The sequence below is a fragment of the Microcaecilia unicolor genome, chromosome 2, assembly GCF_901765095.1.
Source record: "Microcaecilia unicolor chromosome 2, aMicUni1.1, whole genome shotgun sequence".
NCBI lineage: Eukaryota > Metazoa > Chordata > Amphibia > Gymnophiona > Siphonopidae > Microcaecilia > Microcaecilia unicolor.
The window spans coordinates 257,165,872-257,192,929 of NC_044032.1; the positions used below are offsets into that span (position 1 = coordinate 257,165,872).

General features: G+C 43.6%; 1 protein-coding gene across 1 annotated transcript in view; it reads left to right on the forward strand.

The window, feature by feature from the left end:
• Nucleotides 1–996: 996 nt before the first annotated feature.
• Nucleotides 997–27,058, forward strand: part of TFE3 (transcription factor binding to IGHM enhancer 3) — a 93,134-nt gene continuing 67,072 nt past the window's right edge. Inside the window, exon 1 of the mRNA XM_030194000.1 lies at nucleotides 997–1,224. Within this exon, the coding sequence (XP_030049860.1) occupies nucleotides 1,112–1,224 (113 nt within the window). The 5' untranslated portion in view covers nucleotides 997–1,111. The remainder of the gene's footprint in view (nucleotides 1,225–27,058) is intronic.

Sequence of the window (27,058 nt, forward strand, 5' to 3'; positions counted from 1 at the left end):
ACTGATATGGACTCCCAGTCTTCCGCACCGACTCACATCGGTCCTCAATTAAGGTCTCAGAGCCCTGAATCTGCCGCCTAGCTCTTGGGCAAGATGGAAAATGCTCAGGGGGTGTTCCGCTGTGGAGGGAGCTACCAGGGGAGAGGTGGAGAATGGAGCTCTGCATAGCTAATTCACCATGCGGTCATCTTGGCCACCAGCCCTGCTGGATGTCCCTTGAATTTTCATCTTAAATCTGTGTTATTTGTATTGCCTGATTCTACTCCTTATAACCAATGCTGTAGGTCCTCATAATGCATCATGGAGGCCATGTTAGAAATCCAGGACTAGTTGAACAAACTCCCTTCTGGTCCCAGGTAACTTTGGTCACAGGGACTGACCTGAATGACTTTCCCAAACCTGGCCTTAATGGAATTCTCAGACCACCCCAAATGTGACATCTCTGGCACAGCTTATTTTATTTCTCCTCCCCCATTCAAATGTTCTGTTCCCATTCACTATGCTGTGGAAATAGATTGTAAAGCTGAGGATATGTCCTAGCCCTTGCAATTGATGTCTTCAGATATGTATGTGAGTTGTTTTCATGTTAAAAGACAGGGCCCTCTAATTCCCCATGTCTTGTCTGTTTGGCCTTGTCTTGAAATGTTTTCTTAAAGGTTCTGGCAACCCTAAAAAAAATAGGTTACATGATAATTGTTTCTTCCATAATGTAAACCAAGTGGGGAAATGGCGCAGTCACAGGTAACAACCCACCCCCACTCAAGGCTCCAATTCCTTGTAAAAGAAAATATGTTGAAATCCTTTGTTTAACATGTCTTAAAATTCAGCAGCCTACAAAGGCGGGCCGCCATACAAAACCTTAACGAGCTGAAAGACTTTTGTGAGCGAGGGAGAAGCCGGTAGGGGGATTTCCAAGCTTTGCTTTTCTTGCGAAAGAGTCCTCCTGCTGCAGTGCCACCGCCTCCTTCTCCACCCCACTCCTCCTCCTCTCCGGGCCGGCGGATCAGCCCATGTACCGTCGTTGGCCAGGGAGGCTCCAGTCTGCAGCAGAGCCGCAGCAGTCCGGCAGTAACGGGGCGAGCCCGGTAAAGGTGCGGCGGGGGACACAGAAATGTCTCATGCTGAGGCCGCCCTGGGCGCGGAGGGGACTCACAAAGAGGCGCAGCAGCAGCAGACCGTCTACGTGATCGTGGGCTCCGGATCGGACACAATCCAGCTAGTCAGGTACGAGGTACCGCCCTATGTGCCGCTAGCTAAACCCGGCAACCGGCGCCGAGCGACAAGAGGGGCAGTAAACTACATCATCCGGAAACCGCTGGGGGGAGGGGGGCCAGAAGAGCAAGAGGGGAAAGCAGGGGCAGTAAACAACATCCACAAACTGCTACGGGAAGGGGGAGACGAGCAAGAGGGGAAAGCAGGGGCAGTAAACAACATCCACAAACTGCTACGGGAAGGGGGAGACGAGCAAGAGGGGAAAGCAGGGGCAGTAATCTACATCCACAAACTGCTACGGGAAGGGGGAGACTAGTAAGAGGGAAAGTAGGGGTAGTAAACAACATCCACAAAACTGCTACGGAAGGGGGAGACGAGCAAGAGGGGAAAGCAGGGGTAGTAAACAACATCCACAAACTGCTACGGGGAGTGGGAGACAAGAGCAAGAGGGGAAAACAGGGGCAGTAAACAACATCCACAAACTGCTACGGGAAGGGGGAGAGAAGAAAGCAGGGGCAGTAAACAACATCTAGAGCAGGTAGGGCAATAAATATATAGGAACTGTTATGGGAGAGGTAGGACAATAAGGGCAAAAGCAGGTACAACTAGCATTTTTGAGGGGGAGGGGCAGGAAGGGAAAAGGATACAGGAACTGCTGAGGGAAGGGAAGGGAGGAGGAGGAGGGGGGGGGTGTTAGAGGCAGTAAACCAGAGATACAAGAGCCACTGATTAGAAAGAAAATGTCAATGAACTGGAACTGCCGAGAGGGCTGGATGGCAATAACAAGGGCTATAAATGTATAGGAACTGCTGGAGAGAGAGAGAGAGAGGAGCGGGATGGAGAAAGCAGGGACAATAAACAGAGATACATGAGCTCCTTAAGGAGAAGAATGAGGAGCATGAGTTGAAAACCAGGAGCAATAGAGATACAGGAACTTTTGAAGAGAGGGGAATAGGCAGTGATAAGGTTATAAACCCTAATGTCTCAACATTTGAGGATTAAATATTTTTCAAGCCTCAGGTTTAACAGATTACTTCTGACAAACTTTCCATTGCTGTGTTTGTTGTTCAGTGTAGAAGAACACGTGGCCCAAGCCGGCACAGAAAAACAATGATGTAATCCTGGGGAGGGCTGCCTCTCCTCAGTTGGAGGCAGAGGTGAGGGCGACACCTCACTGCCTGAACCTGCATACCAGGTGACACTTATGCAGTAAGAGGTGTTTTTGTACACGTTCCTGATAGTTTGGCCTCTGCACTCTGTGTAGGAAGAATGTGTTTGTGTGTGGTGGCCCAGAGGAGGAGGAAGCAGCAGCATCTGGTTTTGGCTATAGATAAGAGCTTTAATATTCTTATCAGCTGTTTGGGGTCAGAGTGGTCAAGGCCTTGGCTTCTCTAATAGCTGTCCTGGGATCAGTGACTGTATAATACCAGATTGGCCTACACGGACTGGTGGGGGCTCTTTACTGTTATAGAGAATCAAGTTAATCAGTTCCAGGCTGGAGGCGTTTTGCCCAGTCCTAGTTTTGAACTCGCATCCCAAAGCAGTATGGGACTTGTAGTGCCTGATCCTGTCCATTGAAATCAGTGCAGCAAGTCCCATGAATCACTAGATGCAAGTGGTCAGAAATCCAGAACTGTCCCGAAATCTCCAGCCTGGAACTGGGTAACTTGGCATCTCTGTTGTTACATTGCTTTATCGTCATCTGCAGGGCTTCAGCCAGTCCCCAATAAACAAACTTCATTGGAGAATAAGCCGTGTAGCTACACAGTCTTCAGATTTTCCTTGAACCAAATGCAGCACAGTTATAAGCATGTCCACTGGACCTAGCTTCACTTGAGCATATCCTAAAACTAACCCAAGAGAAGCAAGTGGATTCTTGTAAACTGTGCTGGGTTTTTGGTTCCAGGAAAATATGAAGCTGAAATTATTTCAGAAAGTTGATAGAGGCCAGTTACTTGGGCAGTATGTACCCAAGCTAAGCAATGATCCGCACCATGGAGTGGAGGATAGGGAGAATTGTGTTTGCTTCTTTGTAGGCCGGACATTTGGGACCGTTTGGCTACATAGCTTATTCTCCAATGAAGTTTGTGCTCCAGGGTCTGGGCAAAGCCCTGCAGATGGAGGTAAAACCATATAACATCTACTGGAATGGCAGGGAATAAGAACTGTGTGTAGGACTTAAGGGCACTAATACGGGGTGCTGTAGGATGGGGGTGAAGTGCATCAGTAGAGCTGTGTGTGCACTGGAATAGCAGGAGTAGAGACGCTCAGGGTTGCCAGTCCCAAAGAATTTTATTTATTTATTTTTATTTATTGCATTTGTATCCCACATTTTCCCACCTCTTTGCAGGCTCAGTGTGGCTTACAATACGATATGAATGATGGAAATACAATTTGTTACAACTTGGTTATGGATTACATTGTGAAGAGTTATACAAAGACAATCAAAGTGTTGTTAAGGATATAAACACTGGAACCAAACCTTGAAACATTGGAAGGAGACAGCGGGAGGTTTAAAGGGCATTATGTATGGTATACATATTTCTGTAAGTAAGGGTATGAGTGAGGTGAGACTACGGGGGATGAGAGTTCAGAAGTGGATGTATTGATGCATTAGTGAACAGTGAGTGAGGCTTTATGTGTTTTGCTTCTTTCCGTAGATTTTTTCAAAAAGATGGGTCTTCAATAGTTTGCAGAAGGAGGTTTGCTCGTGGATCGTTCTCAGGTTGCGCGGCAGTGCATTCCAGTACTGCGTGCCCCCGTGAGAAAAGGTTGACGCGTGTAGCGTCTTGTATTTACGCCCTTGCAATTAGGGAAGTGGAGGTTGAGGACGGTTCGGGATGATCTTTGGCGTTTCTGGGTGGTAGGTCTATTAACTCAGACAGTAGGCTGGAACTTCGCCGTGAATGATTTTGTGGATTAATGTGCATACTTAAAAGTAATGCGTTCCTTGAGTGGAAGCCAGTGTAGCTTCTCTCGTAAGGGTTTTGCACTTTCATATTTTGGTTTTCCGAAGATGAGTCTGGCTGCTGTATTCTGGGCTGTTTGAAGTTTCCTCAGTATTTGCTCTTTGCAACCTGCGTATAGTGAGTTGCAGTAATCCAGATGGCTTAATACGAGGGATGCACTACGCAGCGAAAGACGAATCTGGGAAGAATGGTCTTATTCTTTTCAGTTTCCACATGCAGTAGAACATCTTTTTGGTTGTATTGTTTGCATGAGTTTCGAGTGTTAAGTGGCGGGTCGATAGTGACTCCAAGGATTTTTAGCGTTTCTGAGATTGAAGGTTTAATTTTTGGTGTGTTTATGGCGGGTAAATTCATTCGTGTTGTATTGGGAGGTGAGTATCAGGGATTGAGTTTTTTCTGCATTTAATTTCGACGAAATGCATTTGCCCATGTGTTCATGATGTGTAGACTTTTGATTGATTTTGTTATAGGATTTCTTTGATGTCCTGTTTGAAAGGGATGTATATTGTTACATCATCGGCGTATATATATGGGTTGAGGTTATGGTTTGATAGGAGTTTTGCCAAAGGGATCATCATTAGGTTGAAAATGGTTGGTGAGAGGGGTGATCCTTGTGGTATTCCACATTCAGGTGTCCATGCATTAGATGTGGTTGAATTTGATGTAACTTGATACAAACGCTGTGTTAGGAACCCCTTGAACCAGTTCAGGACATTTCCTCCAATGCCAAAATATTCAAGTATGTGTAATAGGATTCCGTGGTCAACCATATCGAAGGCACTTGACATGTCAAATTGTAGGAGGAGTATATTGTTTCCGGTTGCTATTGTTTGTTTAAATTTGGTCATGAGAGTGACTAGGACCGTTTCTGTGCTATGATTTGATCGGAATCCTGATTGGGCATCATGCAGTATTGAGTGTTTCTTTAGGTAGTTTGTGAGTTGTTTTGTTACCATTCCTTCAGTTATTTTGGTTATTAGTGGTATGGATGCTACTGGTCTGTAATTGGTTATTTCGCTCGTGCTTTTCTTTGTGTCTTTAGGAATTGGGGTGAGTAAGATTTTTCCTTTTTCTTTTGGGAAAAGTCCGTTTTGTAGCATGAAGTTTACGTGTCTCGTTAGGTCTATTATGAATTGTTGAGGAGCAGATTTCATGAGGTTATTTGGGCAAATGTCTAGTTTGCAGTGGGATTTGGCAAATCTTTTAAGTGTTTCAGAGATGAGGTCTTCTGATAGTAGTTCGAATTCGGTCCAGGTTCTGTCTGCTGGGTATGTTCCTTCTTCTGGATCTAGACAATCTAGAATTGTGGCGTATTCAATAGGGCTAGGGGTATTTTGAGTCGTAATTGTATAATTTTTTCCTCGAAGTATTTTGCAAGGTTGTCTACATCTGGTATGTCTTTGCCGTTGTTTGTGACTGGTGTGTGGTTCTAACAGTTTGTCACAAGGTTGAAGAGTTTATGTGTGTCTTTGTAGTTTGGTCCTATTATTGTTTTGTAATGTAGTCTTTTTGTCTGTTTTATGGTATATTTGTATTTTCTCCGAAGCAATTCACTATCCTAGTGAGTGAAATTGAAGGCTAAAGAGTGAAAGCTTTCAGGTGGCATGCTATATAAATTAAAGGAGCAACATCAAATGATATTTACATCTTTAGATGTTGATGAAATCCCATCCTTGCTGTTGCTCCTGCTCAGCTTCAGGTCCTGGCTTGAATTAACTCCTGCTCTGTTGTTGCTCCAGTCTGGGCTCCACTTTTGTTTTTTGGAGCTGGCTGAGAACTGTACTAGTTCTGTTGCTCCAGTCCCGAGAATCCACTTTCTGCCTTACTCCCTCCATTAGGTTGCCTGAGTTCAGAGATGGAGGGCCTGTTCTGCTGCCCCCTCCTCTATCAGGACACCGCAGGCGTGTTCTAAACTTGGTGTGCCAAAAGAGAAGCATAGTGGTGGGGAGCAGTGGCACACGCTGGGCTGCCTCTAACAGATTTTCAGTGATAGGGACTAGAAAATCCCACCAGCTATGCTACTCCAGTGTTGCTCTCTTCTTAGGCCAGTGGGGCCTGGGAAACTTCTGCTGGCCTCACTGTTGCAATCCAGGCGTGCCTTGCTTATTGGGCCAGTAGGGATTAGGAAGCATGTCAGTCTTGCTGCTGGTTCCACCTTGCTTTTTGGGGGTAACAGGACTTGGGGAACCTGCCAGGCTTACTGCTAATGTCTTCCAGTGCCATCTGCATTGCTGCTTTGCTGGAGCGGTCTGGAAAATCCCACCAGCTGCAGGCAGTATGTGAGAGATCTTTCTGTCTGTGTTATGTGAGATCCTCTCCAGTCGTGCATCCCATGTTTAAGGTGGGAGACGGTATGTCTACAGGAGTGAGGTATGTTGGTGGCAGAGATGCATGTGTGTCTCAGTACTGCAATTAGAGGACCTCTGCAGAGCTAGGTAGGAGAGGAGAGAGGCAGAATTTAGGCCAGGGATGCACTGAATCCAAGGGCCCAACAACTGAAGAAGTGTTTACAAGGGTTTTGAATTTGAAGAAGGTTGATCAAAGTGAGAGTGAAAGAATTTTGAGGTAAATGATGTTGGGGGTGGGGTAGGAAGCTTAGAAAAAAAGAGGAACATGACCTTTAGATAATGAAACAGAAATTTGTTGAGCAGAAGAGGAAAAGGGAAAGGCGGAAAGTGTCGTGCACCAATGAGGTTAACAAATGGTTGTCTCCTCTTCAGGAGATTATTGAAAACTTTCTCGTAATTATGTTGATAAGTACATAAGTATTGCCATACTGGGAAGGACCAAAGGTCCATGAAGCCCAGAATCCTGTTTCCAACAGTGGCCAATTCAGGTCACAAATACCTGGCAAGATCCCAAAAAGTACAAACATTTTATACTGCTTATCCCAGAAATAGTGGATTTTCCCCAAGTCCATTTAATAATGGTCTATGGACTTTTCCTTTAGGAAGCCATCCAAGCCTTTTTTAAACTCCGCTAAGCTCACCGCCTTTACCACATTCTATGGCAACGAATTCCAGAGTTGAGTGAAGAAACATTTTCTCCAATTCGTTTTAAATTTACTACATTGTAGCTTCATCGCATGCCCCCTAGTCCTAGTATTTTTGGAAAGCGTAAATAGAAGCTTCACATCTACTCGTTCAGCTCCACTCATTATTTTATAGACCTCTATCATATCTCCCCTCAGCCGCCTTTTCTCCAAGCTGAAGAGCCCTAGCTGCTTTAGCCTTTCCTCATAGGGAAGTTCTCCCATCCCCTTTGTCATTTTCGTCGCCCTTCTCTGCACCTTTTCTAATTCCACTATATCTTTTTTGAGATGTGGCGACCAGAATTGAACACAGTATTCGAGGTGCGGTCGCACCATGGAGTGATACAAAGGCATTATAACATCCTCATTTTTGTTTTCCATTCCATGCCTAGATTTCTAAGCCTTTATTTATTATTGTTGTCCTATTTAATATATTTCCCAGAATATGTTCTGGTTTCTTTTTTTTTTGTTTGTTTCTCACATTGAACTTTTGGTATATGCGGGTAATAAGCTTCAATGTAATGTAGAAAAATAAAGGATGGAGAGAAGACTGAACAGAAGCAAACTATTACCACGCGACTCATTTGCATGCGATTTTGTTTTTGAGCATTGGTCGTTTTTTTTTTTTTCAAAATCAGTAATTTGTAACATGGACTTCTACGTTTTCAGTTCTTTAACGTTTCTTTCATGCATCCTCCCCTGAGCTAGGAGGAACAGATGAAACTCTTCTTGTACCTCTGGGAGCAAGCAACTGTCAGAAATGGAGCAGAGTTTTTGTGAAAATTCTGCTCACTGTAACCTGCCTCCATCATGAACCTCTCTTTAAAGACGAAATGCTTTTAGGCTCCAGTGTGCTAGGAGTGAGGAGGCAACTGACTTTATATCAGTTAGAAATGGAACGTATAGGCAGGTAAAGATCACATGCCCATCCAGTTTTCTCATCTCCCTCTCCTGTCCCTTTTACCCACTGACTCTTCTGTGCTGGGTATTTCAGGTCTTTGCCCATTTCCTGTCCCATACCACCACCACCACTGGGAGACTTTGCCATAGATTCACCACTATTTCCATGAAGAAAACAGTTTTTCAGATCACCGAGTCCTCCCCATTCACCCTCATTTTTTAATCTGTTTTTTTTTTTTTTTGTCAAACTTGCCTGCCTCCTGTGTTTATTCTTTGGAGGTATTCTGTCAGATCTCTTATTTTCCTGTTTTCACCACCCTAACCACTAGGCCACTCCTCCACAGCAGGTCAGGTTTTCAGGATATCCACAATGAATATGCAGGAGATAGATTTGCATACCATGGAGGCAGTACTTGCAAATCTATCTCCTGCATATTCATTGTGGGTATCCTGAAAACCTGACCTGCCTGCAGCTCTCGAGGACCGGAGCTGCCTACCCCTGCTCTAGGGCATACAAAACGGGTTGTATTTTGTACCCCTGGACATTTTAACAGGGTGGATTAGGATTCCTTGGGGTAGTAGAAATCAGCTATTGTTGGGGTTGGAAGGGTAGAGGGTGGTGGTGAACAAGGTTATTATAGCTGCTCGCTGTTATTATTGCTTTCTATTTGTAATTTATACACAGTTGCACAGCATATTGTTCCTTTTTATACTTTAATAAAAAGATAAATATAAAATCATAATTGTTTGAGGCTTCTGCAGATGAGGATAGATACCATTGGGACGGGGTGCAGATGGGGACAGAACCTGCAGGGACGGGGCAGGCATGGAGACAACCTGTGGGGATGGGGCGGGGACGGAGACAGAACCCAAGGGGACAGGGCCAAACTTTGTCCCCATGTCATTCTCTAGTCTAGATCTGTTTTTTTCTAATAAATAAGACACAAAAAGGTGCCCTAAATGACCAGATGAGCACTGGAAGGATTCAGGGATGACCCCCCTTCCACCCCCAAAAAATGTGAATAAAAAAATAGCACTCACCAGCCTCTATGACAGCGTTAGAAGAGAACCAACTGAAAGTAACAGGATAGATCATAAGGAATGCCAAGCCAAATGCAAAGCGGAGATAAGGAGGGCAAAAAAGGACTTTGAGAAGAAATTAGCGTTGGAAGCAAAAATACATAGTAAAATTTTTTTTAGATACATTAAAAGCAGGAAACGGCCAAAGAGTCGGTTGGGCCGCTGGACGAAAATGGTGTTAAAGGGGCGATCAAGGAGGAGAAAGCCGTAGCGGAGAAATTAAATGAATTCTTTGCTTCGGTCTTCACCGAGGAGGATTTGGGGGGGACACCGGTGCCGGAAAGAATATTTGAAGCGGGGGAGTCGGAGAAACTAAACAAATTCTCTGTAACCTTGGAGGATGTAATGGGTCAGTTCAGCAAGCTGAAGAGTAGTAAATCACCGGGACCTGATGGTATTCATCCCAGAGTATTACTAGAACTAAAAAATGAACTTGCGGAGCTACTGTTAGAAATATGCAATCTGTCCCTAAAATCGAGTGTAGTACCGGAAGACTGGAGGGTAGCCAATGTTACTCCGATTTTTAAGAAGGGTTCCAGAGGAGATCCGGGAAATTATAGACCGGTGAGTCTGACGTCGGTGCCGGGCAAGATGGTGGAGGCTATTATTAAGAATAAAATTGCAGAGCATATACAAAACATGGACTGATGAGACAAAGTCAGCACGGATTTAGTGAAGGGAAGTCTGCCTCACCAATCTAATGCATTTTTTTGAGGGGGTAAGCAAACATGTGGACAATGGGGAGCCGGTTGATATTGTATATCTGGATTTTCAGAAGGCGTTTGACAAAGTGCCGCACGAAAGACTCCTGAAGAAATTGCAGAGTCATGGAATCGGAGGTAGGGTATTATTATGGATTAAGAACTGGTTGAAAGATAGGAAGCAGAGAGTAGGATTGCGTGGCCAGTATTCTCAGTGGAGGAGGGTAGTTAGTGGGGTCCCGCAGGGGTCTGTGCTGGGTCCGTTGCTTTTTAATGTATTTATAAATGACCTAGAGATGGGAATAACTAGTGAGGTAATAAATTCGCCGATGACACAAAATTATTCAGGGTCGTCAAGTCGCAGGAGGAATGTGAACGATTACAGGAGGACCTTGCGAGACTGGGAGAATGGGCGTGCAAGTGGCAGATGAAGTTCAATGTTGACAAGTGCAAAGTGATGCATGTGGGTAAGAGGAACCGAATTATAGCTACGTCTTGCAAGGTTCCGCGTTAGGAGTTACGGATCAAGAAAGGGATCTGGGTGTCGTCGTCGATGATACGCTGAAACCTTCTGCTCAGTGTGCTGCTGTGGCTAGGAAAGCGAATAGAATGTGGGTGTTATTAGGAAGGGTATGGAGTCCAGGTGTGCGGATGTTATAATGCCGTTGTATCGCTCCATGGTGCGACCGCACCTGGAGTATTGTGTCAGTACTGGTCTCCATATCTCAAAAAAGATATAGTAGAATTGGAAAGGTACAGCGAAGGGCGACGAAATGATAGTGGGGATGGGACGACTTTCCTATGAAGAGAGGCTGAGAAGGCTAGGGCTTTTCAGCTTGGAGAAGAGACGGCTGAGGGGAGATATGATAGAAGTGTATAAAATAATGAGTGGAATGGATCGGGTGGATGTGAAGCGACTGTTCACGCTATCCAAAAATACTAGGACTAGAGGGCATGAGTTGAAGCTACAGTGTGGTAAATTTAAAACGAATCGGAGAAAATTTTTCTTCACCCAACGTGTATTAGACTCTGGAATTCGTTGCCGGAGAACGTGGTACGGGCGGTTAGCTTGACGGAGTTTAAAAAGGGGTTAGCTAGATTCCTAAAGGACAAGTCCCTAGACCGCTATTAAATGGACTTGGAAAAATTCCGCATTTTTAGGTATAACTTGTCTGGAATGTTTTTACGTTTGGGGAGCGTGCCAGGTGCCCTTGACCTGGATTGGCCACTGTCAGTGACAGGATGCTGGGCTAGATGGACCTTTGGTCTTTCCCAGTATGGCACTACTTATGTACTTATGTACTTATGTTATAGCCAAGTCCATTAGAGCAGCATGCAGGTCCCCAGAGTAGTGTAGTGGTGGGTACTTTGCACTGTAGACAGGTGGACCCAGACCCATACCTCCCCCTACCTGTTACACCTGTGGTGGAAACTGTGAGCCTGCCAAAACTTATCAGAAATCCACTGTAACCACATATAGGTGCTCACCTCATCTATAAGGGCTATTGTAGTGGTGTACAGTTAGGGGTATTGGGTTTTGGAGGGCTCAGCAGACAAGATAACGGAGCAACGGTGAGATGTGTTCCTGGGAGCATTTATATGAAGTTCACAGCAGTGCCCCCTAGGGTGCCCCATTGCTCTCCTGGGATGGCTGGCCCCGCCTAAATCCCGATGAGTTGATTTTGTGTGTGTGTGTTTTTTTTTGGTAATGGCCTAAAAAGATAAATTCACAAAGCACAAAACCTTGTTCAGTATTTGTGAAAAAAAAGACATTTTTATTTTTTTTCGAAAATGGGTATATTTCCTTTTCTGATTTGATACATTTGGCGCTAAACGTCCAAAGTCTGACTTAGATGCACTGTTGAAAATGCCCCTCCATATAACTTTGTAAGTCTGTGTGCTTTGGAAATGAGCACCTAAGTCTCCCCATATGTTGTATTTATTTTGAAGCATCTTTTAGCCCATCAGTCCAAACAGTTTGTTCTTGGTAGTTTACAAAATAAACATAAAACCATGATACATCAACACTAAAAAAACAATTAACATACAAAAAGCAATAGTGCAGTGCTTCATAAAAACTAAAATATAACTGAAAACTGAAAAGTGCACACTTATCCCCTGATTCTGTAACGGCCACCAAAAATTGTGCGCACAAATTTAGGTGCCATCCTGATTTAGGTATGCAATTTAATTGAATAATGAGCCAATTAGTGCCAGTAATTGACTTTATAACAAGCAGTTTTAGGCACTAATTAGATTTAGATCTGTGTTTACAAAGGCGTGCTATAGGCGCGTTAGCGTTTTTAATGCTCGTTAAATGCTAACACGTGTCAAACGCTAACGTGCCTATAGGAGTGTATTGGCGCATTAGTGTTTAATGTGCCTTAATTTAAAGGCGTGTTAAAAACACTAATGTGCCATAGTAAAGGCAAAGGGAATGGGACTTGATATACCGCCTTCCTGAGGTTTTTTGCAACTACATTCAAAGCGGTTTACATATATTCAGGTACTTATTTTGTAACGGAGGGTTAAGTGACTTCCCCAGAGTCACAAGGAGCTGCAGTGGGAATCGAACTCAGTTCCCCAGGATCAAAGTCCACTGCAGTAACCAGTAGGCTACTCCTCCATTCATACCCCTTAATTGAGATGCACCTAACATTAGGCACAGCCCAAAAAAGGGGTTGCGGAAAGGGGAAGGTCATGGGCGTTTGGGGGTGGAGTTTTCAGTTATGTGCGTAATTACAGAATAAAGGACCTCTGCGTGTAAATTTAGGCGCAGGCATTTGCATCACTTTTTCATTAGTGCAAATAGTGATGCCTAATTTTACACGGAAGTGTTACATTTCTACTGTGGTTTGTAGAATAACGCTTAAGCATTTTTTTTTGGCACCAATTATTTATTTATTGGGATTTATTAACTGCCTTTGTGAAGAGATTCACCCAAGACGGCTAGGCGCCATACATAGAACTTATCCCTTAAAGTATGACGTAATGATGCATTTCCTCTTCTGTCGTTTGCAGACTCATATCTGTCTGTGGGGCTTTGTGGGAAGAGGCATGTTTAAGTGTGTCGGGGACTATGTGGTTATTTGGGATCTATATGGAGCAGTGAGTGGTGCTGTATATATTTTTGTCCGTCAGGGTATGTGTTTTGAGGGTTTTGGAGGTGAAGGATTATGGAAGTATTGGGTGTGGTCCTTCTCTTCTTTGGCTGGGGTCTGGGCCCCTGTCAGCTGCAGAAGCACATGCCATGACTACAGCTTTTCTGGCCTTTTTTTTTTATTCACTTTAAATATTTTTATTAATGAAGCAACTTGCAACATTCAAGACAGTACAGATAATGCCAAGTTGACCTAAAATATTGGACATCCATATAATATAACATAAAAGAATAAAACAACCACCCAATCACCCTTATGGTGAAAATTGAACTATCAACCCCCAATCACTATAAACAAGGGTCTACACCCTCAGCTCTGTCCTACCCCCTTAAATTTATTCAAGCCTATAATTGCCTCACTTCCCCCTCTAGCCCTCCTCTTCCGTTCCTCCCTTCCCTACCACCCCCCTCCCTCCCCCCCTCCCCAACTATCACCCGTTCCTATCAAAGTTTGATTGTCCCCACCCATTCTTGCAGTTGAGACCATCCTCTCTTGCGCCGTAGCTCCCCATCTCTACGGTATGCCGTTAAGCGCTCCATAGCTATGAGTTGTTCTAATTTTGCTTTCCAATCCCCCAAGGAAGGAGGGCCAGTAACTCGCCACTTCCGAGCTATCAGGCATTTTGCTGCTGCTTTTCTGTCCTTTTGTTGGCAGCTGTGGTTCTTGTCTCTGGCATTCTGCAACTGAGGGACACATTTTTGTTGTACTGCAGATCCAGGGATCCTATAGTTTCTCTTCTGAGGACAATATCTGACTTTCCTGCCATTCTACTGTCTGCTTTAAGCCCCTCCTGCTAGATTGCACAGTTCTCAGCTGAGAAGAGGCATACTGTCCCAAAGTGGTCAAAGATTTGGCAACCCATAATTCAATTGCAGTCACCTGTTGATTATGTGTAACTTGTTCTCATGCAGAAACTCTGTTTTCACTGTGTAGATGAGGAGTTTGAAGTGGGGGAGGAGGATTGGGTTTGGATTGCAGAGAGATAAAAGACAAAATACTTTAAATATGGAACTTAATTTAGTCCTTTTATTGGTACAAAAGTAGTTATAATGTTCTATTGTTCTTGTGATAGTATCTTTCATAACGGCACTTGTTACTTTTAATAAAGTTCTTCTCTTTTTTTTTTTTTAATCAGTATTGTTCAAAGGCTTGATTGAAGATAAAGGCCTTACATTTTTTTTTTAAATGTAAGGTATCTTTCTTCTAACCTTTTCTGCAGGAGCACAATGAGTTCCAGAGTATGGATCCTGTATAGAAAAGACTCCAACCAGTGTTTCTAGGAAATGCATATATTTCACACAAAGAACAGAACAGACTCCAATATTTTGACACAATACCCCCTCAGCATTTTAAATATTAAGGGCCCATATAGGAATATATGGGTGTCTCTAGTGTGTAGCGCTTTCTAATTTTAGGCACATGTGCTAAAAACGCTAGCGTATTTTGGTAAACAGGGCTCTAAAATAGTAACATAAACTAGTGGGCTACCAATGAAAATGAAGGAAAACTAGGCGTAATATTTTCTTAGTAACGAACGCAGATGATCATACAGGCCACATTGTCCTGTATTAGTTGTAGTGACTACCATAAAGTTTTGGGAAGGCCAAGATACAACAAAAATAACTGATGGAGGCAGGACCAGGGCCTGGACAGTAGGTGGAAAAGCTTGAGGTGTTAGAATGACCTTTGTTGTAGAGACTTTCTCAACTTAGAAAAAGAAAAATGTAGGTACTGTCGACAGTATAAAGCTCATAGCGAACTTTAAAAGGTTTTAAAACAGTGCAGAACTGTGAGGAACGCCAGAAGCAGGTGTCTTCAACAGAAATGGCAGTGGATGGAATGAAAGCCAGGAAACTGACTGGGTTAAAAACTGGTTAAATGGGAGGAGACAGAGGGTAGTGGTAAATGGAGCTTGCTCTGAGGAAAAGGATGTTATCAGTGGTGTACTGCAGGGGTCGGTCCTTGAGCCGGCTCTTTTTAACATCTTTCTGAGTGATATTGTGGAAGGACTGTCTGGTAAGGTTTGTCTATTTGCAGATGAAACCAAGCTCTGTAATAGGGTGGACACCCCTGAAGGTGTGGATGGCATGAGGAAGGATCTAGCGAAGTTTGAAGAATGGTCCGAAAATTGACAACTAAGATTTAATGCTAAGAAGTGTAGGGTCATGCACTTGGGTTACAAGAATTCAAGGGAACGGTACAGTGTAGGGGTGAAGTGCTCCTATGTAAGAAAGAAGAACAGGGCTTGGGGGCGATTGTGTCCGATGATCTTAAGGTGGTAGAAAAGGCGACGGTCAAAGCCAGAAGGATGCTTGGGTGCATAAGGAGAGGAATGATCAGCAGGAAAAAAAAGAGGTAATAGTGCCCTTGTATAAGTCTCTGGTGAGACCCCATTTGGAGTACTGCGTGCAATTCTGGAGACCATACCTATGGAAAGATATAAACAGGATGGAGTCGGTCTAGAGGGTGACTACAAAATTGGTAAGAGGTCTCTGCCATAAATCGTATAGGGACAGGCTTATAAATCTCAACATGTATATGCTGGAAGAGAAGCAGGAGAGAGGGGATATGATAGAGACGTTTAAATACCTTAGTGGCGTTGATGTACAGGAGGTGAGCCTTTTTCAAATGAAGGAAAACTCTGGAATGAGAGGGCATAGGATGAAGATAAGAGGAAATAGGCTCAGAAGGAAACTATGGAAATACTCGTCGGAAAGAGTGGTGGAAGCGTGGAATGGCCTCCTGGTGGATGTCGTGGAGATGAGGACTGTGTCAGAATTTAAGAAAGTGTAAGACGGGCATGTGGGATCCCTTAGGAAAAGGAGGAGTTGGTTGCTGAGGAAGGGCAGACTGGATGGACCTTTTGGCCCATATCTGCCTTCATGTTCTATGTTTCTTCTAAACTCTGCCAATCAGAGGCATACCTGTTTACCTGTTAATATTAGAGTCATCCTTTATGGACCATTATCTCTTTCAAAACCCAGGATTGTGGCCTAAATGTTTTAGATTTCATTTTGCAGAAACAAATGGGGTTCGCAGTTTCCACAAAAATTCAACAGCAAAAGGAAGTGGAAAACACAACTTCAAGAGATCAATCCGAGACACCAGGGTGAGATGCTCCAGAAAAAACGTTAGATTTCATTTTGGATTTGGAGCGCACAAATGTGTTCATAATGATTGTATGAAATTAAGCCTGGTCTGCCAGATCCATTGTGTTTTATATCCTTAAGATTTTGAAAATGGTCGTTCCTGTTGTGAGGCCTTCTATATGCCCTGAAGGAATGTTCACCAATTACAGATTTATTCAGAATAGGGCTGTACACCCTGGAGGAAAGGAGAGACGGGTGATATGATACAGACATTCAAATATTTGAAATGTATTAATATACAAACAAACCTTTTCCAGAGACAGAAGGGTGGTAGAACTAGAGGACATGAATTTAGATTGCAGGGAGGCTCAGGAATAACATCAGGAAGTACTTTGTGACAGAGAGGGTGGTAGATGCCTGGTTTGCCCTCTTGCGTGAGGTGGTGAAGAAGAAAACAGAACAGAATTTAAAAATGCGTGGTGCTTAGATGGCAACTCCAGTAATTGGGAAGCAAAGTCAGTGCCGGGCAGACTTATGTGGTCTGTACTCTGATTGTGACTAGACAGATCTGGATGGACTGGAGTGGGTTTCGATGACAGCCCTTCAGAACATGGTCAGTGCTGGGCAGACTTCTACAGTCTGTGCCTTGAAAATGGCAAGGACAAATCAAGATCAAGTATGCATTTGTAGTATCACATCATACCATATGTTATGAGTTTATCTTGTTGGGCAGACTGACTGGATGCACCGTACAGGTCTTTGCCGTCATCTGCTATGCTGTTGTGCCCTGGGAATTCCACAAAAATACACAAGAGCACATTGCTCTAAAATAAGAATGTACTGGACTTCTATTTATTGCTGAGCTCCATTTAAAATTGCAGGTTTTAATATTAAAAAGGTTGAGAAGAGAGGCAGTTGCATATTGTGAAGACATGTTTAAGGTACATGCCAGTGAGATCCCTTGGTGCACACCTCCTGTATTCATGTTTGCATTGTCCTAGAACCAGAGATGTTTTGCCCCAAAGCTGCAAAACTGTTTACCGACAAATGTTAGACTAGAGCAAAACCTGTTAGCATTTAGTAAAGCCTTAATATGTGGCTCTTAAGCAAGTCCTTTCTAGTTGAGTCAGTCTGTGTCTTAATGGTTGTCTAGGCTTCCTCAGTCCTCCCCTTGCACTTGATTTGTGTAAACTTCCTTCCTTCCCCTTCTGCCTTTTCTTCTTTTTAGCTATTTTAAAGTATTTTTTTAATAACTCAGGAAGTGTTTGCCTTATGTATTTAACTATTCACATCTATTACACATCTTATTGGTATGTAGATTTGGTATTTTTAGATTGTAGTGTGTCAGTGAATTTATGGTTTTAACTGCTACTGTATAGTGTGTGCTTTCCCTGTAATTTGCTTTGGACTTATTTGGGAAAGGTTAGCTATAAATCACATTGATAAATTGATAGCAAATCCTGCAGATTGGCCTGTTGTCCTCTGTCCCCTTCACTCCCCCCCCCCCCCCTCAGTTCCTATTATCTCTCTTTCTACTGTCCTATCTGATTTATAGTTATTTTCTATTAATTTTTGTTGTAGTTACTGAGTTGTAAACCACTATGATAGTATTCACCCTTGGCAGTATATTATATAAAATGAAACCTGATCTCTGGACTGGAAGTGCTAAAAACATTCAGAAAGTGAATGAGACTTGACTAGGACTACAGTATTCGTAATACACGTGACCTGTAAAGAATGAAAGAAAATGTGTAGTGATAAAGAGTAAAGAACTGCTTGTCAGGATATAGTGGAGGCTTCACAGCATAAAATCTGCTTATACATTTCATGCAATTGTTTGCTTGGTATGTATGTGTATAATCCGGATTTGCTTTTTAAAGATTATAGGATGGAGAAACTGTGAAGCAGGACTGAGAGTATTGGCAGTGCCTATCACTTATTAACATTTAGAATTTTTTCTTCTATCAATCCTTTACTAAAACTCTACAAAATACTCCTAGACAGGCAAAACAAGAACCTTAACTAATCTAAACTAAAGCTGAATCAGCATTTGAAAAATCCCCTACCCTGAAAGAAGCACTTGCTGGGCTGATAAAGGCAAGAGGATTATGTTAGCTGGGAGCAGGCCGCCTGTGCTTCTCAGCAAGCAATGAACGAGAGGTTAAAAAACAGTTTCTGGCTCACAAGCTTGCAGTGGGGGCAAGGGCAGTAAGTTAACCAGGTGAAGAACTGCCTGGGTAAAGGGAAACTGACTGGTGGGGTACCCCAGGGCAGGATGCTTGGACCAGTACTGTTAATCTTTATTGATGACGTGCTAGGGTTGATGGAAACGTCCGGCTTCAATTCTAGATTGGGTTTTCTGAAGCCGAAGTTGGCCAGGACTGGGGAAGAAGTCAATCATTGTTAAGGAGTGACATTTGATGGCTGGATTTAGCACCCATAATACTGGGTATTGAAGTAATCCTGGTGCATGGCTGCTAACCTCAGGACTGTTGCTTTGATGCTAGGGTCTGTTAAAATAAGGGAATGCCCCTCTCCGACAGGGGCGGCCCAAGACAGTCTGCCGCCACCCCCCTGAGATGAGGAATAAGCTGCCACCCCGCCACTGCCTCTGACGTGTGGAATAAGCTGCCGACGCCACCCCCACTGCCACGATCTGCCATCTCCCCCCTTCCTTCCCCTGTCCCGTTCCACCAATTTACCTTTTCTTTCTTGATTTTTCAAAGGTGGCAGCAGGTATTCCCAGAGGCTGCCCTGCTGCCGGTCCCGGCCCCTTCTCTCTACTGCGGCCCACCTCTGATGTAGCTTCTGTTTCCTCAGAGGCGGGGCTGCTGCAGTAGACAGAAAGGCCCGTCGCCTTTGAAAAATGAGAAGAAAAAAGGTAAATTAGTGGAAAGGGGTTGGGGAAGTAAGGGTGGCAGGCGATGCCACCTCAGAAGAGTGCTGCCTGAGGCCAGTGCTTCAGGTGGCCAAATGGTAGGGCTGCCTCTGCCCCCCCCCCCCCCAAGATGGTTACAAAGTAGACTTATCCGAGTGCTAGGATCCCAGCACTGGTGCTGATTTGAACTGGAAGGAAGAGAGAGGAGGAGCTTTGAAGCCAAATAAACTCTAAAAACATTACTGAGAAGCAAGAGTGAAAAATAGGTATCACGGGTGTCAGACTTGTGAGTCCTTGTACCAAGTAGAGCGCTGCTGAGCCTGGTACTCGGACCAGGTTCTGCTTGGGGCTGGACAACCCCGGGTTTCACCTGCGCTGACCGCCGTTCCCCAGAGGTTGAGCCCCTAGGTGTGGGCGGCCTGCAGGACTTACGGGACGGAGCTGGAAGCGGGGTGATGAATGTATCGGCCAGGCAGGCAGCAGGTCAAGAGAGTAATTCAGGTACAAGCGGCAGTCAGTAGGCAGGCGGCAGGCAAGAGAGTAATCCAGGTACAGGCAAGTCAGTAGGCAGGTTGCAGGCAAGAGAGTAATCCAGATGCAGGCGAAAGTCAGTAGGCAGGCAAGAGAATAATCTAGGTACAGGCAAGTCAGTAGGCAGGCGGCAGGCAAGAGAGTAATCCAGGTACAGATGAAAGTCAGTAGACAGGCGGCAGGCAGAAGGGTAATCCAGGTACAGGCAAAGTCAGCAACGAGGGACCAATAGATAAGAAGCACACTACAGAGTTAGAAACACCTACCAAAGTAGAAGCCGAAGCAAGGAGCCTAGGGAGAGCTCAGCTGATAAAGTGCTGGCGTCTGACATCAGCAGGGAGAAGGGGCACAGCCATAGGACAAGAGCAGGGGAAGGAGGAACCGGAAGACCAATAGGAGAGAAGCAAGGGAAGCCAGGCAGAGGAAGAGCAGACCCAGGTGGGTGGAAGCAAAGCAATCAAGGAGCCTGGAAGCCAGGCAGAGAGAGAGCAGAGCCAGGTGCATGGAAGCAAAGCAATCAAGGAGCCTGCAACCACCGCTCTTTGAACAAACCCAGAGAGGACTACACACAAATGGCTCAGGCAGTGCCAGTCAAGTGTGCATGTCGACGGGACCCCGCGCAGCCCGAGGACGCCGCTTGCGTTGAGGTAGGGGACAATGGGAAAGCACACACACAAGGGGGGGGGGAGTAAATAGAAAGGGTTGAACAAACTGGAAGAGTGATCTAATCTTATCTAATCTAACCAAATCGGAACTTGTTCACCGCACAAAGTCAGCAACTACTACTACTACTACTACTACTATTTCGCATTTCTATAGCGCTACAAGGCATACGCAGCGCTGCACAAACATAGAAGAAAGACAGTCCCTGCTCAAAGAGCTTACAATCTAATAGACAAAAATAAAGTAAGCAAATCAAATCAATTATTGTGTAAAGGAAGGAGGAGGGTAGGTGGAGGCAGGTGGTTACAAGTGGTTACGAGTCAAAAGCAATGTTAAAGAGGTGGGCTTTCAGTCTAGATTTAAAGGTGGCCAAGGAAGGGGCAAGACGTAGGGGCTCAGGAAGTTTATTCCAGGCGTAGGGTGCAGCGAGACAGAAGGCGCGAAGTCTGGAGTTGGCAGTAGTGGAGAAGGGAACAGATAAGAAAGATTTATCTATGGAGCGGAGTGCACGGGAAGGGGTGTAGGGAAGGACGAGTGTGGAGAGATACTGGGGAGCAGCACAGTGAGTACATTTATAGGTTAGTAGAAGAAGTTTGAACAGGATGCGAAAACGGATAGGGAGCCAGTGAAGCGACTTGAGGAGAGGGGTAGTATGAGTAAAGTCAGCAACATAAGAGACCCAAAAAAATAATGTGTGGGAAATTACATCAATCACAATACATTAGCTGAAGAATAAAAATTAATAGAATTGCATCAATTAACAAAGGCCTTATGAAATAAAGGTTTTTTTTCGTTGTTTACTATGTTTTCCTTTGAAGCTGAAGATAATTAGATTCAGTTCTGATACACTGTGATACATATAGAGATAGCATGGAAAGAAAACAGATCTAATTGACGTTTATATTGTAAACCTTTAACTACTACTACTACTATTTATCATTTCTATAGCGCTGCAAGGCATACGCAGCGCTGTACACCATACACAAAAAGACAGTCCTTGCTCAAAGAGCTTACAATCTAGATAAGACAGGCAGACAGAACAATGAAGGGTAAGGGAGTAAATAGGGGGTTACTAAAAATGTATTAAATACCTAAGATGAAGAAAGAAATGAATGAGTCAAAAGTTGGATTAAGAGATCCGGTAAATTAGTATGTAATATGAAAAACAGTATGTGCAATTTTGAAAATAATTTGAGATTTTAAAAGAAGCCAATGAAGCCTGCAAAGATACTTAAAATTATAACAAATTATTTAGGGGCTCATTTTCAAAAAAGAAAGACGTCTCGAAAACAGCATAAAGTGGCAAGTCACGGGGGTGGGATTTGGGGGAGTTCCCAAAATGTGGATGTTTTTTCTGCCATAATGGAACAAAGCAAAAACATCCAGGGCTAAAAGTTAGACGTTTTGGTCCAGACCTATTTCAATTATGCCTAAGTCACAAAATTAGTCAAATGCTGTATTTTGTATCAGCTGGAGTTTTCTTAAGAGCATAGAATTTAATCTCATATACAGTGAATTGCAGTAATCCAAATGGGCCAAACCAACATTTGGATCAATAGGGTGAAGTGAAGTGATGCTCATGGAAATAAGATCTTATTAGATGTAATTGTCTTAATCGAAAAGTAGTTTTCTTCCATAAGTTAGCAACTTGTGCTTCAAAGTGAGAAAAGAATCCAAGACATCAAGAACATTTGGGCTGTCATCAACATGTCATATTTTACCCTGGGTCAGTGTAATTTCAGAAGGGATGGGATTGGAATGGAAGGATTCTGAAACCAAATAACTTTGGCTTTATTAGCATTTAATTTGAGTAAATTAGTATTTTCCCAACTCTGAATTTTATCCATACAAGAAATTTTATCAAACGTATCCTCAAATGTAGCACATACTGGAACCAGCATTCATATGTCATCTGCATAAGAAAATAGTCTTTCTCTGTAACTTGATCATGTTACAAGGTTGATGTTAAAGAATTTGCATTGGAAGTGAGGTGTGGTCTTTAGAAGGAAAGGCAGGTAGGAGGATGTGTTGGGAAGGAAGGCCAAAGGTGGGAGCCACTTTGGAGAACGCTGCTGAATCATGCTGTAAGTGGCTGCCCAGGTAGCAGGGTGAGGGGACTCTGGGCCAGATGGATCCTTTAGAATACAGTAAGGGGTTTGTGATTTTGAAGGCTTGGGTTAAGGCGACCACTTAACTGTGGCCCATTTTAAATCCACACAATTTAGAGGGTAAATCTATTAGGAGCTGCTTAATTGTAGGTGGCAAAAAGGTGTGTAAATGACATGTTCTAGAATACCAACTAGCAGAAGCATTTGCGCCTTGATTTGCTGGTGTGTACTTTGCTGATGAGTGTGTGTATGGGTGGGACAGGGCACAAGTATGTGTGTAAATTACAAAATACTAGATCGCGTGATGCATTGGGCATGGGAAGATGTGTAGTCCTGATTCTCCTGAAGCCACCCAAAAATCCCCCCCTTTTTATGATTCAACATTTTTTTTATTGGTGACAGATGGCATACAGCAAAATATACATAATAAAGACAAAATAGCAAAGTCATCAAAATGATAAACAATGTTAACGTCCCCCAGCCATCACCCACCCTTCCTCCCTCAGTGAAAATAAAGACAACTGCAGTTGAACAAAGGAAAAAATAAAAGGGGAGTATTAGTAATGTCTGGAGTGCCTGTGTTCTTATAGCACCCCTGAACATTTTTAAGCAAGACCAAGTTCCAGAAGTCCATTCCCATCTGTGAAAGACCCTCCCCCCCCCCCCCCCCCCCCCCCCCGCCAGATGAAACCATGGTTGTTCCATACAGGAGCCTCCTCCCAGGAGACGACAACAACAAATACTAGACTGAAAGCAAGCAAAATAGGTAAAGATATTAAAAGGAATTAAGAAGCAACTATGAGAAAGATTGAAGATATGCCTCCCACGTGGCCAGAAACAACTTTTTTTGTTTAAGACAATATCTTGCATGCTGCTATTTATGTAGCTTCAAAGTATGAAAGCCAGAAAGAAGGGGTTTCATCCTTGATCCAAACTCCTAAAATAACTTGCTTACCCAGCACTCCTGCCTTTCAGAGCAAAAGAGTATGTGAATGATTAGCAGTACAAAAGGCCTCATACTTATCCAGAAGCAACCCTGCCAGAGGAAAGGGAAGGGAGTGTCTGAACAAAGTTTCCATATAACGTAAAATGGCTCTCAAGAAAAGCTGGACTTTCAAACAATTCCAAAATGCCCCCCTCCCCTTTTAATAGGAATTTTTATTCCTGACAGTTGATTTGGAGGAATAGATTATCACGGACAAACATTTGAGCAAGCAACAGTCTGATATGCCCACTAAGTCTCAGAGAAAAGATAAGAACAGAGCTAGGCCTGGTGTTGGCTAGATAGCAAAGATCATGCTGGCACTAGCTGCTCTGAACCAAGCTCACAAAGGTCAACTTACTGTGATGGTGGTCCAGGCCTTAGTTAATAAGTTTGAACAGCTTTCAGGCCAAATGCTAATAATATTGCAGACAATGAATGACTATGTGGCACGCACAGGGGAAACTGAACACCGAGTTGCTGAGGTGGAGTGAAGGCCCCATAAGAAAATATGGAGCAATATGTGCTGAAGATTGATGATCTGGAGAATTGCTCCAGACACAGCAATACTAATAGGGCTTCCTGATGCTTAGAAGTCCGACGATAAGCCAACAGCGCTGAAACTATACCGCTGGACCAGCAGAGAAAATTAGCCTGCCATCGCTCAAAGGAAATGGTGTGCAAACTATTTGCATGCTGTTAAAGCAAAAGCAAGGAGGGGGTATGTGCAGAAGAGCCCAGCTCCTGTGCGCATGCATCAGGCAAACCCAAACGTCAAGCACACATTGGCGTCTGTTTTCTGCACCTTTAAATATAAGCTGTTCAAAACAAATTTTTTTTTTTTACTTTAAAGGCTTATATTTAAACGCAGGAAACAGGCACTAATGTGTGCTTTCATTTTTGGGTTTGCTCAGACTTGTGCACATTTGTTTGTCACTACTGGTGCTTAGGGACTTGCATGGGCTTCCTTCTGCTTCAAAGTTAAAGAAAAAACGGCAGATTTTAAAGAGAGAATCTTGAGAAATTCTCTCTTCAAACACCCTAATGTCTTCTCTGAGCTGGTGTTATTTTTTCAGCAGTAAGGCAGCTTTGTTTGGTGTGCTGTTCTCTGAGCATTGAGAGGGAACAGGACATGACCTCATTAACATCCATTTGACTACATTAGCATGCTATTTGCACTAATCTTTGGCACACTTGTTTCCTGTGCTAGAGCCTCTGAGCATTCTGCGCTCACCAATGCGGGTGCTAGTCCAGTGCTATTGGCCTCTAGCGCCCACGTTTTTTAGCATGGGGCCTGAGACTTTAGCAGAAGCAGGTCATAAGTACCTAGCAAGATCCTAGGACAACAAATCAGATTTTATGCTGCTTATCCTAGAATATGCAGTGGATTTTCCCAAGTCCATCTTAATAATGGCTTGTGGACTTTTAGGAAATTATCCAAGCCTTTTTTAAACCCTGCTAATTGAACTGCTTTTACCATATTCTCTGGCAATGAATTCCAGAGTTTAATTACTCATTGAGTGAAGAGAGATTTTCTCCAATTTGTTTTAAATTTACTACCTAGTAGCTTCTTTGCGTGCCCCCTAGTCTTATTATTTTTGGAAAGAGTAAACAAGCAATTCACATCTACTTGTTCCACCCCACTCAGTATTTTATTTTGTATCTTTATATTTATTGAGAGTTTTAGAGAAGCTGTACAGTAATAACCGATTTGAGCTTCTCGTTACATAACAACTACCTAATACATAAACCATTCTAACTTAAGTGAAACAACTATAATCGTGCAAGAGTGGAATAACATTTTTCTTAATTATGGGCTACAATACCATGGAGAATAGGAAAGGAAAGAAAAAAAAAGTAAACCCCATGTATCAGGCGAGGATAACTTGCACAAAGCAAAAACTGTCCGCCCCTTGACTGATGTAACTACCAGGATCTCTACCCGTCTACCCAACTATTGCAAGGTTGGCTGTATGAGTGTCAGAAGAGGTTGCCATTTATGATTAAAGGCTTACTGCTTATTGTGAAAAATTGCAGACACTCTCTCCAAATCTACAATCTGCCAGACTTTCACCCACCAGTGTTGTATAGTTGGGAGCTCTACCTTCTTCCACCTTGCTGCAACAACCAACCGGGCAGTAGGGAGTAGGTGAAAAGAGATGTGTGTCTCAAAGGGAAGGAGCTCTCCAGTCACTCGAGAAATCTCAAGTCTGACCTGAGACCAAAATATCTGTAACTTTGGGCATCCTCACCACATATGGTCAAAGTCCCCCTCGCTCCAAGCATCCCTGCCAACATGTATCAGAGTTCTCCCCCTGTATCTTATGCAATTTTACTGGGGTGAGGTACATTCTAAAAATGTTATATTGCGTGTCTAGATGTGTCAAACACTGAGACATTCAAGGAAGAGCAGACCATAACTCCTCCCAAACCTTTTCCCACCACTCAGGGTCTGCTTGTTCCCATTGTGATTTGTACAGAATCACTCCCTTAAATATTTTCCCGTAGGAATCTTATACAAAGCTGCCACCAGGCCTCTGCCCTTATGCCCTTGATATAATAATTCTTCTAATGGGGTAAGTTGTCTGAGGAAATCCCATTGATGTACATGTAGATAACGATAAACCAGCAGGACAGAAAACACCCGTGGCTTCTCTTCCATGCCCTCCCCTATCCCCTCTTGTGGGCGAAATGCCCCCTGTCTAATAAAATCATATACTTGCATTAAACCCACCTCAAACATCCACTGAAACCTTTTAGAATATTTGAATCTCGACGAATAGCTTCTGCTAAGGGCTGAAGAGACAGAGCAAATAATAGAGGGAATAACGGACATCCCTGTCTTGTCCCCCAGCGCAGAGAAAAAGAATTAGGTGCCAATTAATCTTTAATTTGGCTCTGGGGACCCTGTAGACGATAACGACAGCGCCCAAATAGCCGGGTCCAAAATTTAAGGCCTCCAACAGGCAAAAAGAAAAGGTCACTCCACCCTGTCAAAGGCATTTTCTGCATCTAGCGCTAATAGCATCGTTGGTAAGCGAGGGTCCTCTTCCACCCATTGTATCACATTAAAAACACAGCAAACATTATTCGAGGCATTCTTCCCTGTTATAAAGCCCATCTGATCCTTATGTACAATCCGGCCTATCACCCTGTTTAGATGGGTGGCCATCACTTTTGTGAGAAGCTTGGCATCTACATTCAATAAGGATATGGGCTGGTATGAGCTACAAAGTGTTTTGTCTTTCCCTGGTTTGTACAGTATCGTGATGTTGGCATCAGAAAACAAATCCGAGATCACCCCATCTTCCAAATCAAGATTGAATACCTTCAACAGCGGTCCCCCAATGATATGCCAAAATATTTTATAAAATTCTATGGGCAAACCATCTGGTCCCACTCCCTTACCAGGAGGTGAGGATTTAATTGCCGCCCACAGCTCTTTCCCTTGAATGGGAGCATCAAGCTCCGCCTTAAGATCTTCCCCAAGCTTTTTATGTTCTAAGGACAGAAAGAACTCTAGATGCTGCCCTGTGCCTGACACCTCAGAAGTATACACAGCGTAGTAATCAATAAAGTAGCTGGCGATCCTCCCCTCTTTCTATGAGATGTACCTTGCTCATCTTCTAAATAGTACTTTGTGCAGTACGTTTCTTAAGTTGTGAAGCCAGCAGTTTATTTATTCTACCTCCCGTAATTATATTATATTAGATCTACTTCCTCCTGGCTATGAAATTAAGTTCCTGCCTCAAT